Raw genomic sequence first — 12,825 nt, forward strand, 5'->3', positions numbered from 1 at the left:
CAGAACAAAACTAAAACTGAACTGGCTGCAAAGTAAACAAAAACAGAATGCTGGACGACAGCAAAGACTTACTGTGGAGCAATGACAATGTACATTCGAACATGACATGACAATCAACAATGTCCCCACAAAGAAGGATTAAAAACAACAGAAATTATCTTGATTGCTAAAACAAAGTAGATGCAGGAAATATCACTCAAAGGAAGACATGAAACTGCTACAGGAAAATACCAAAAAAAAGAGAAAACGCCACCAAAATAGGAGCGCAAGACAAGAACTAAAACACTACACACAGGAAAACAGCAAAAAACTCCAAATAAGTCAGGGCGTGATGTGACAGGTGGTGACAGTACACCTACTTTGAGACAAGAGCTATAGTGATGCATGCTTGGTTATGCTTTAAAGTCATATCCAACAATTGCGACTTTTTACTGTCAACTGAGTTTCATTTTTTTAATGATTTCTGCTGGTGGTGTGCCTCTGCATTTTTTCAACGCTAAAAATGTGCCTTGGCTCAAAAAAGGTTGAAAAACACTGCTATACTAGTACCGGTATACCGTACAACCCTAGTTCACTTTGACAGCTGTATTTCATATGAAATAAATGGGTGTCCTCAAACAAACCGAAAAATAACTTCCCTGATTGTGCACGTTAGTTTTTTTTTATCGCAGGTCTTTTTTTTTTTCCTTGCGTAAAGCCTGCAGCAATTCAAAGTAAATGACAACCAAAAATTGAAGTCTGCCAAATTGCAGCTTAAGCCCTACACATTAAAACCGCCGGGACACCAAAGTACGCTATCATCAGCGCTGATAAATGACTGGCGAGGAGGGAGAGGAGAAGGAAAATGGCTTTTAATATGTCTGACTTCAAACGGAGCGGAAATATGTTGTAAAACAAATCATTTTGTGGTTAAAAAATATTTTTTAGTTGGTTGCTGCTTTAACTACAGTGGTATTTCAATTACCAAACTTAATTAGTTCATTCATAAATGGATGTTTGTATAGTGAAGCAATTTCCTCCATAAAAAAACAGTGTAAATCTAAAAAATGGGTTCCATCCTCGACAAAAGTTTGTATTTTATTGAAGAATTGTGCACTTTGAACACAATACAAAGTGCTATACAGTATCAAACAAACATAACACAGGGGTGACGGATCAACTTCTTCTTTATTATCAAGCCAAAAACAACAACAACAAGTTGCTGTCCTCTGTATGCGCTGCGTGCGCACACAGAAGTCTCTTTGGAGCCCCCACAAATGATCAGAAATCCTGAAAATCCTTAACCATATTGCTACAATAATAAACGTTGTGGTTCGTGCAGCCCTTTGAGGCACTTGCAAGTAAGGGCTGTGTAAATAAACGTTGATTGATTGTAGGCCTGGGTGATATATCGATTTTATTGATAAATTAGAATTTTTTTGTTGCAATCTGAACCAGGGGTGCCCCCACTTTTTCTGCAGGCCAGCTACTTTTCAATTGACCAAGTGGAGGGGATCTACCTCATTCATATATATCATTTATATTGATTTATTTATGAGAGAGAGGTTAACAAGTTAAAGGTGTTTAATGATAATACAAGCATGTGTAACATTCCGTTCTAGTGTTTCCCATAAACTGCCAAGATACCTGTGGCGGTGGGGGCGTGGTCATCATGACATCATCGAGTAATTTGCATAATTTACTACAATGATATGATTTTCTCTAAAAAGGCTAAAAAAATGTATACTTACTAATTAATAATAACAGTTTTGTTTTAAACGTCCATCCATCCATCCATTTTACAATATAATTACAACACTTTATGTACATATTTATATACAGACTTGAACAATAAGTTATGTACTGAAATATATTTATTAATTGTGGTTCTTACAAAAAATATATCTTATAAAATATTAAAGCTAAAATGTCTCTTAAAGCTCTGCCCCTTTAATTAGTGCATACTAAATAATTTAACTTTAGCCTACTACTACAACCATATTATTTACCAGCAACATAAAGTGAAACAGAGGCAGAGGTGTCCTGCCACAGTCAGTAACAAATAAACAGAAAACAGTAGTGGTCAAATACAAATAAGGCAACAAGAGAAGTATCCTACACTTCTCTTTTGTAAAGTAAATCTGAACAGCCTATATGGGCATCTACATCAACTATATGATTTGCCTGAGATGCTGGACAGGACAAAAAAACAACAAAACAAAAAAATGTTTTTTTTTTTTTGTGTTTTTTTTGTGGCGGACATAATTCTTTCGTGGCGGGCCGCCACAAATAAATGAATGTGTGGGAAACACTGCTTTCTTTCATGAAGGCAAGAATATAAGTTGGTATGATTGTGATGACTTGCATTGATTGGAATCAGACAGTAGTGATGATAACGTCCACATTTTAAAATGGAGGGAAAAAAAGTCTTCCTTTCTGTCCAATACCACATGAAAGTGGTTGTTTTTTGCCATCTTATTTGTCCAGCTTCCGTACTACTTTTTATACACTTTACAAGAAATACTGTACATTGACGGAAAACTCCGTTGCTCGCTAGCTTGTGCGCACTAGCTTTCTGAGACTCTTATTTTGTTAGCGCAGGCAAGATGAAGCAGCGCTTTTATTGTGAAGACAGGAACTGTGCAGTCGGCGCGAGAGTCTGTTGAAATAAAAAGTGTTTCTCGCCTTTCTGTCGGTCATTTTTTCTTAATGATGATCTGGCAGCAGCCAGCGTCATCTCACAAGACTCTCATGTGCCGTGAATGTCAATCAAGTGACGAAAGTGACGTCTTGGTGAAGATTGATGATCGATAACTTTTAGGTTTATTTTTTTAATGCCTGGCTGGCGATGGACTGGCACACCCTCCACCATCCACCTAATGGCCACCCCTGATTTAAACAAATCCATGTTTTTCTCCTCTTGCTACGACATACTTTTTTGCCCCGCATGATCTTCTGTAGATTTTGCATTAAAAAAATGGTGACCAGAATTTTAATGTGAAATATACAGATTTTTTTAATTTACAGTGTACATTAAAAAAATAATAATTATTAAAAAAAAAATATATATATATATATATATATAAAAATAATTTAAAAAAAAAGTTTTTTAAATTAAAAAAATAATAAAAATGTTTAATATATATATATATATATATATATATATATATATATATATATATATATATATATATTTAAATTTTTTATTAATTTTTTAATTAAAAATTTTTTTTTTTAAATTATTTTTATATATATATATATATATATATTTTATAATTATTATTTTTTATAATTATTAAAAATTTAATATATATATATATATATATATATATATATATATATATATATATATATATATATATACATACATATATATATTTAAATTTTTTATTAATTTTTTAATTAAAAAAAAAAAAAATTTATATAAAAAAAAATAAAAAAATAAATAAAATGCCTCTCCAATGCATGGACTCATCAGCAGCAATGAGATCATTAGCCAGGGCAGCTCGACCACACAGGCAGGCAGCGACACTTTCTTCAGGCCAGACTCACTGTTTCCTCTCGCTCTGTTGCCACGGTGACGCCGTCTCCGCACGCTGTAATCTCTCCTGGACCCTCATGTGACCCTCCCTCCTTCCCTCTCTATTCTCCCTGGCACTTTCTAACATCTCGCTCTCACCAAAAAAAAAAACGACTTAAATTGTATTCTCTCCGTCCCTCCCTAATTGGATGTTTCTTTTCATGTCTTCCTCCCAGTGCTCATTTGAAAGGAATGGCTCACCACGAAGCCAGGCAGAAGACTAATAACGGCATGTGTATCTTCAGGGGTTTCTTGTCTAAATGTGCTGAAATCGCTTCCCGGTGTTCGTTAAACGTCGTTATTAACGTGCCGGTGATTAGTCATGCATGTTCGTCAGCAGAATGCAACAACAGTTCATTGTTTTTCACCCCCTCCTTCTCCCTAACCTTCTTGCACAGATCCACCAAGACACACCCAGGGCCTGTAGTGCACATCAGTGATAACCCCATGGATGAAGGCAAGGTAACAACTGTACATGACAACGCAGCAGGTGTTAGGACATTCCCGCTAGAATTAAATATGCATGGATCTTCCAAACAGGAAGTAAATGGTTATTGTGATCCTCTCCACATATATAGTGCATCCGGGGAAGTATTCACAGCGCTTCACTTTTTCCACATTTTCTTAATGGAATGAAATCATCTTTGTCTTCAAGATTCTACACACAATACCCCATAATGACATTGGCAATTTTTAAAAAATGTATTTTGCAAATGTATTAAAAACTAGATGAAAAACTGAAGGAATTGCGTGTGAATGCTCCAAAGTTGAAGTGAAATGCTGACAAAATGTAGTATGGATGTAAAAATAGTTTGAATGTTGGAATGGTTTGAATTTCCAGGAAAACCGGAATTTGGTTTGGAACTTGGGAAATTGTTAGTTTGAATGTCCAGTATAAGTGGAATGTGGAATAGGTTTAAAAATGAAATCCGGTAAACATTTTTTTATAATTCTTGAAAGGGAGGCTGAATATTTTAAAGTTGGAACGGTTTGAATCGGATAAAATTGGAACTTTGAAAAAAGTCCCATTCATTTCAAGGGGAATTTCATGAAAATTTGGGAATTCCGGGAAAAGAGGGAATTTTTTGGAAAATGGTGAAAAACTGGATGAGTTGAAATGGTTGGTGTTGGAATTTTTCAAAACGGTCGTGAAATGCTGACGTAGTAACATTTTTAATTGAGAAATGGTATTACAGAATTTCGGGAAAACCGGGAATTTTTCCAGTTCAAAAAAACAACTTTGTTTTTTGTCCTGATTAAGAGGAATGTTTTGACGGTGGAACGGTTGAAGTAGGTTGAAAAATGTGGGAGGAGTAGTCGAAAGAAAATAGGATTTGGAAAACTGTGAATTCCTGGAATTTTTTTGAACTTGGAAAAATTATAGTTTGAATTTTTAGGATGAGTGCAATATGTTGAAGGTGGAATGGTTTGAATCGGTTGAAAAATGTGAAAATGGTGGAAGTTTGAAAAATGGCCAATTCATTTTAAATGGGATAAATGCCCCGGAAAACTTGAAATTCTGTGAAATCTGGGAATTTTTGGAATTTGTCAAGGGGAAGCCTGCGATTCCCAAATAGGCTGAACAGTTTGAAGTTGGAACGCTTTGAATCAGATGAAACATGTGGAAGACTAGAGCGCGGCAACATTTGTAGAAGAAGAACTAGATAAGGCAATTTCTGAAGGAATTGCGTGTGAATGCTCCAATGCTGAAGTGAAATGCTGACAGAATGTAGCATGAATGTAAGAATAGTTTGAATGGTTTGAATGTTATAGAGTTTGAATTTCCAGGAAAACCGGAATTTGGTTTGGAACTTGGGAAAGTGTTAGTTTGAATGTCCAGGATGAGTGGAATGTGTTGATGTTGGAATGGTTTGAATAGGTTGAAAAATGTGGGAATTGTGCAACTTGGAAAAATGTCTCATTCATTTCAGTGGGAACTTCCTGGAAATTTGGGAAAAGTGGGATTTAAAAAAACAAAAAACGATTAATAGCATGAATGTCCTGAATGAGCTGAATTGGTTGGTGTTGGAATTGTTCAAATCGGTCAAGAAATGTTGAATTAGTAACAGTTTTTGATAGAGAAATTCCTGGAATTTCGGGAAAACCAGGAATTGTTCTAGTTCCTTTACCTAGAATGTATTATGAATGTAAGAATAGTTTGAATGTTGGAATGGTTTGAATGTTGAAGAGTTTGAATTTCCAGGAAAACCGGGATTTGGTTTGGAACTTGGGAAATTTGTTAGAAATGAAATCCGGGAATTTTTTAATAATTGTTGAAAGGGAGCCCTCAATTCCTGAAGAGGCTGAATATTTTGAAGTTGGAACGGTTTGAATCGGATAGAAAATGTAGGAATTGTTCCATTCATTTCAATGGGAATTTCTTGAAAATTTCGGGAAAAGAGGTAATTATTTAGAAAATGGTAAAAAAAAAACTTAGAGGAATGTTTTGTCGGTGGAACAGTTGAAGTGGGTTGAAAAATGTGGGAGGAGTAGTTGACCGAAAACTGGGAATTCTGTGACTTCCTGGAATTTTTTATGAACTTGGAAAAATTATAGTTTGAATTTCCAGGATGAGTGGAATATGTTGAAGGTGGAATGGTTTGAATTGGATAAAAAAATGTGGCAGTTGTGGAACTTTGAAAAATGTCCCATTCATTTCTATAGGAATTTCACTAAAATATGGGAATTCCGGGAAAAGAGGGAATTTTTTAGAAAATGTAAAAAAACTTGAATGTTCTGAATGAGTTGAAATGGTTGGTGTTGGAATATTTCAAAACGGTCGTGAAATGCTGACGTAGTAACATTTTTAATTGAGAAATGGTATTACGGAATTCCTGGAATTTCGGGAAAACCGGGAATTTTTCCAGTTCAAAAAACAACTTTGTTTTTTGTCCTGATTAAGAGGAATGATTTGACGGTGGAACGGTTGAAGTGGGTTGGAAAATGTGGGAGGAGTAGTCGAAAGAAAATAGGATTTGGGAAACTGGGAATTCCTGGAATTTTTTTGAATTTGGAAAAATTATAGTTTGAATTTCCAGGATGAGTGGAATATGTTGAAGGTAGAATGGTTTGAATCGGTTGAAAAATGTGAAAATGGTGGAAGTTTGAAAAATGGCCAATTCATTTTAAATGGGGAAAAATGCTCCGGAATACCTGAAATTCAGGGAAATCTGGGAATTTTTGGAATTTTTCAAGGGAAAGCCCGCGATTCCCCAATAGGCTGAACAGTTTGAAGATGGAACGCTTTGAATCGGATGAAAAATGTGTAAGGTAGAGCGCCACTATAGATGGGTATGACAAACAAGATGCACTATATATGGGTATGACAAACGAGTTGCAGTATAGATGGGTATGACAAACAAGACGCAGTATAGATGGGTATGACAAACAAGACGCAGTATAAATGGGTATGACAAATAAGACACAGTATGGATGGGTATGACAAACAAGACGCAGTATAGATTGGTATGACAAACAAGACGCAGTTTCGATGGGTATGACAAACAAGATGCAGTTTCGATGGGTATGACAAACAAGATGCAGTATAGATGGGTATGACAAACAAGATGCAATTTCGATGGGTATGACAAACAAGATGCAGTATAGATGGGTATGACAAACAAGATGCAGTACAGGTGGGTATGACAAACAAGATGCAGTACAGGTGGGTATGACAAACAAGATGCAGTATAGATGGGGATGACAAACATGATGCAGTATAGATGGGTATGACAAACAAGATGTAGTATAGATGGATATGACAAACAAGATGCAGTATGGATGGGTATAACAAACAAGATGCAGTATAGATGGGTATGACAAAGAAGATGCAGTATGCAACTCCAATCTCTTGTACCCGCAGCTCCTGATTGGATTTGAGTGCGGAGTGGTGGTGTTGTGGGACTTAAAATGCAAAAAGGCTGACTACCGCTACAATTACGATGAGGTAAGGCATTGTTTGTTATTGATATTGTTTTCTTTCCACTCTGTTCCTTTGATGTTTGCTTAGGGGTTTTTCCCCCGCTGTGTTTTGCGGCGTTGCTTAATGTCGCCGCCGTGACATTTCATGTCAGGAAACCAGATATACCGGAAACGTTTTGGTGGTACAGATATGCAGCCGAGGAATCACAAGGTTGCAAGATTCCTGCGGCGTGTCTCTCATCTCGCATCGACCTGCTATGACTTGTCACATTTAAAATGACGGTGAACACGGTAATTATAACCGGGGCGATTATTAGGGCAGGGGACGTGGAATCAAGATATAATTGGAGTAGGGATATCAAGTTCATTTCTTTCTTCTCTGTAATACGTTTTAGAGTGCATGAGAACATGTATAGTACAGACCTTCATTGTTGTGTTCCTCAGCTTTGTTTCCTATAGGCCAGTGGTCCCCAACCACCGGACCGATTGGTACCGGGCCGCACAAGAAATAAAAAAATAAAAAAATAAATTTTATTTTTTATTTTTATTTTTATTTTTTTAACTAAATCAACATAAAAAACACAATATATACATTATATATCAATATAGATCAATACAGTCTGCAGGGATACAGTCCGTAAGCACACATGATTGTATTTCTTTCTGAAAAAAAACCAAAACATTTTTTTTATTTTTTCATTTTTTTTTCATTTCACCCCCCAACCCCCCACCCCCCCGGTCCGTGGGACAAATTTTCAAGTGTTGACCGGTCCGCAGCTACAAAAAGGTTGGGGACCACTGCTATCGGCCACAGTGCTAGTCAGTTGTAATACACTTTTCCACCACTTGTGGCAGTAATGACAATATCAATCAAAGAGTCTGCAGATAAAGTCTTTGAGTTGAGTTTGTGTTTATTTGGAAAATGCATGCATCCCCCATGCATGCATACAACATGATGCATCACACATGCATGCATACAACATGATGCATCACACATGCATGCATACAACATGATGCATCACACATGCATGCATACAACATGATGCTTCACACATGCATGCATACAACATGATGCATCACACATGCATGCATACAACATGATGCATCACACATGCATAGATACAACATGATGCGTCACACATGCATGCATACAACATGATGCATCACAATTTCCCGTTCCTCTATTCGTCATGTTCGAAAAGGAGTAGGAAGAAGCAGAGCTCATTTAATCCTACCCCTTTTCCTTTACATAGCAGTTGCTACAACTTTTGTTCACTTCCTGTTCTCAATGTATTTACAATGTACTCCATAAGTAATAACATTAAAAATAAATAAGTTATATTTCATATGGTGAGATGAATAAGATTATCTAGAAAACGAATGTTTATCATGCTTCTTCTTCTTTGTACTTTGTAAACATTCAGTTTGAAGAGTTTATTGAAGTGGATTATATTAGTACATTGTTTGATTTCTTTGCTTAATCCATTCCATCATTTAATTCCACATACTTTTATACTGAAGGTTTTAAGTGTTGTGCGTGCGTACAAATGTTTTAAATGACATTTTAAGTGAGAATTTAAGTCCAAAAAATTTAACTAAAAAACGATTTTAATTTGCACTTTAATTGTATTAATAGTGTATTTAAGAAACATCCATCCATCCATCAATTTAGCTAGAATTTATTTACTTTGTACATTGATTTGATTTCTTATGCAGAAAATTTGATTCATGTTTATTTTTTGTAACCCGGTTTAACCTAAACCTGGATAATAACACAGACTTTCATATTATTTGACAAGGTTTTTCCTTTTAATCTGTAAGTAGGTCCGATATGATTATTGAATACCATTAAACTCAAGTGTAAGATTACTAATTAAGTGTTAATATCGGAGTTGGCCCCAGGCCCTTCTGTAGTGGAAAATTTGGGCCCCGAGGTCAAAAAGGTTAAGAACCCCCTGGTCTGGAATACACCACAACCAATGTTGTAATAGGCCCAAATGGGTCAGTCAGCATTATTAATAGTGCCGATGAGTTGATAGTAAACCGTACGACAAGTGGACTTTCAAACCAACAGCAACATTTAAGCTGAAAACTTGTCATACTTCAAATTGAGAAATCATGTGGAATTCATAAAAAACAGGAGCTACGTGGCTGCTATAGGCCAGCTCATTATGCAAACTCGGCGCTAATACACCGATCCCACCTACAGCTTTCTTCTTTGCAGTCTTTATTGTTCATTAAATAAATTGCAAAAGATTCACCAACACAGATGTCCAGAATACTGTGGAATTTTGCGATGAAAACAGAGCTGTTTGTATTGGGATACAATGTGTCCGAATACTTCCGTTTCAACCATCGACGTCACGCGCAAACGTCATCATACATAGACGTTTTCAACCGGAAGTTTCGCGGGAAATTTAAAATGTCACTTTATAAGTTAACCCGGCCGTATTGGCATGTGTTGCAATGTTAAGATTTCATCATTGATATATAAACTATCAGACTGCGTGGTCGCTAGTAGTGGCTTTCAGTTGGCCTTTAATAAGTACTTAATAATGACTAGTTAAGAGCCAATATGTTACTAATTTGCATGTTAATAAGCAACTAATTAATAGGGATGTCCGATAATGGCTTTTTGCCGATATCCGATATGCCGATATTGTCCAACTCTTTAATTACCGATACCGATATCAACCGATACCGATATCAACCGATATATGCAGTCGTGGAATTAACACATTATTATGCCTAATTTGGACAACCAGGTATGGTGAAGATAAGGTACTTTTAAAAAAAAATTATAAAATAAAATAAGAGAAATAAATTAAACATTTTCTTGAATAAAAAAGAAAGTAAAACAATATAAAAACAGTTACATAGAAACTAGTAATGAATGAACATTTGTAAAATTAAGTGTTAAAGGTTAGTACTATTAGTGGAGCAGCAGCACGCACAATCATGTGTGCTTACGGACTGTATCCCTTGCAGACTGTATTGATATATATTGATATATAATGTAGGAAGCAGAATATTAATAACAGAAAGAAACAACCCTTTTGTGTGAATGAGTGTAAATGGGGGAGGGAGGTTTTTTGGGTTGGTGTACTAATTGTAAGTGTATCTTGTGTTTTTTATGTGGATTTAATAAACAAAAAACAAAAAACAAAAAAAACAACAAAAAAACCCGATACTGATAATAAAAAACCGATACCGATAATTTCCGATATTACATTTTGACGCATTTATCGGCCGATAATATCGGCAGACCGATATTATCGGACATCTCTACTAATTAATGGTGAATATGTTCCCCATACTAAAGTCTTATCATGTTTTTTTTACTGGTGCATAAAATGAACCGTGCATGAACATCACCTTGTTCAAACAACAAAACCAACACAGTGCATAAACTCAAGTCAGCTGTTGCCGTATCCGTAATACGCCGATAGGGAGAAGTTTGTATTTACACGATGAGTCGGGTGTGTTTTGACCTCCGCGGAACCCCTGAGGCCGACTCACCGAACCCCTAGCGTTCCATCGAACCCAGGTTAAGAACCACTGGACTAGACGTATAAGATTTCATGGGATTTAGCGATTAGAAGTGACGGATTGTTTGGTAAACGTGTAGCATGTTCTATATGTTATAGTTATTTGAATGACTCTTACCATAATATGTTACGTTAACATACCAATTGGTTATTTATGCCTCATATAACGTACACTTATTCAGCCTGTTGTTCACTATTCTTTAGACATTTTAAAGGCCTACTGAAATGAATTTTTTTTATTTAAACGGGGATAGCAGATCCATTCTATGTGTCATACTTGATCATTTTGCGATATTGCCATATTTTTGCTGAAAGGATTTAGTATAGAACAGCGTCGATAAAGTTCGCAACTTTTGGTCTCTGATAAAAAAAAACCTTGCCCTAGCGTGACGTTGTCAGTTGTTCACTCCCTCATATTTTCCTATTGTTTTCAACGCAGCTAGAGCTATTCGGACCGTGAAAGTGATGATTACCCCATTAATTTGAGCAAGGATGAAAGATTCGTGGACGAGGAACGTTAGAGTGACGGACTAGGATGCAGTGAAATACATATTTTTTTTCGCTCTGACCGTAACTTAGGTACAAGCTGGCTCATTGGATTCCACACTCTCTCCTTTTTCTATTGTGGATCACGGATTTGTATTTTAAACCACCTGGGATACTATATCCTCTTGAAAATGAGAGTCGAGAACGCAAAATGGACATTCAGTGCCTTTTATCTCCACGACAATACATCGACGAAGCTCTTTAGCATGAGCTAACGTGATAGCATCTGTCTCAAATGCAGATAGAAACAAAATAAATAAATCCCTGACTGGAAGGATGGACAGAAGATCGACAATACTATTAAACCATGTACATGTAACTACACGGTTAATAGATCTCAGCCTGGCAAAGCTTAACAATGCTGTTGCTAACGACGCTAAGGCTAACTTAGCAACCGGAGCTCACAGAGCTATGATAAAAACATTAGCGCTCCACCTACGCCAGCCAGCCCTCACCTGCTTTGCTCAGCAACACCCGTGCTCACCTGCGTTCCAGCGATTGACGGCCTGACGAAGGACTTCACCAGATCACCCGTGCGGTGGGTCTGCTAACATCGGCTAGCGCGTCTGCTAGCATCGGCTAGGCGCCTGCTAGCATCGGCTAGGCGCCTGCTAGCATCGGCTAGGCGTCTGCTATCCGAGTAAGTGGTCCTTGTGTTGCTACAGCCACCTACAACGTTCTTCTTTGCAGCCTCCATTGTTCATTAAACAAATTGCAAAAGATTCACCAACACAGATGTCCAGAATACTGTGGAATTATGAAATGAAAACAGAGCTTTTTTGTATTGTATTCAATGGAGAAGGCATACCTCTGTTCCCCGGGCTACGTCACGCGCATACGTCATCCTTCGAAGGCTTTTTCAACCGGAAGTGTGGCGGGAAATTTAAAATGTCACTTTATAAGTTAACCCGGCCGTATTGGCATGTGTTGCAATGTTAAGATTTCATCATTGATATATAAACTATCAGACTGCGTGGTCGCTAGTAGTGGCTTTCAGTAGGCCTTTAAATTGCCTTTCAAATGTCTATTCTTGGTGTTGGCTTTTATCAAATACATTTCCCCCAAAAAATGCGACTTATACTCCAGTGCGACTTATATATGTTTTTTTCCTTCTTTATTATGCATTTTCGGCCGGAGCGATTTATACTCGGAAAAATACGGTACATCGGAAAGGTCTCATTGTTGGGGCCCTTAGCTTAGCTTTTAACCGTCTTCCCTTCTGTTTCTGAATTAGCCGCTCGGACAGAATCT

The 12,825-nt window shown here is 36.7% G+C and overlaps 1 protein-coding gene across 5 annotated transcripts in view; it reads left to right on the plus strand.

Moving 5' to 3' along the window:
- The window catches only part of LOC133647103 (syntaxin-binding protein 5-like), a 94,547-nt gene that overhangs the window by 28,539 nt on the left and 53,183 nt on the right, over positions 1-12,825 (plus strand). For all 5 annotated transcript variants that reach the window (XM_062043217.1, XM_062043218.1, XM_062043219.1 and 2 more), the window contains exons 6-7: positions 3,958-4,021; positions 7,422-7,505. In XM_062043217.1, coding sequence (XP_061899201.1) covers positions 3,958-4,021; positions 7,422-7,505 — 148 coding nt within the window. The remainder of the gene's footprint in view (positions 1-3,957; positions 4,022-7,421; positions 7,506-12,825) is intronic.

Source organism: Entelurus aequoreus, linkage group LG03, assembly GCF_033978785.1.
Source record: "Entelurus aequoreus isolate RoL-2023_Sb linkage group LG03, RoL_Eaeq_v1.1, whole genome shotgun sequence".
Taxonomy (NCBI): domain Eukaryota; kingdom Metazoa; phylum Chordata; class Actinopteri; order Syngnathiformes; family Syngnathidae; genus Entelurus; species Entelurus aequoreus.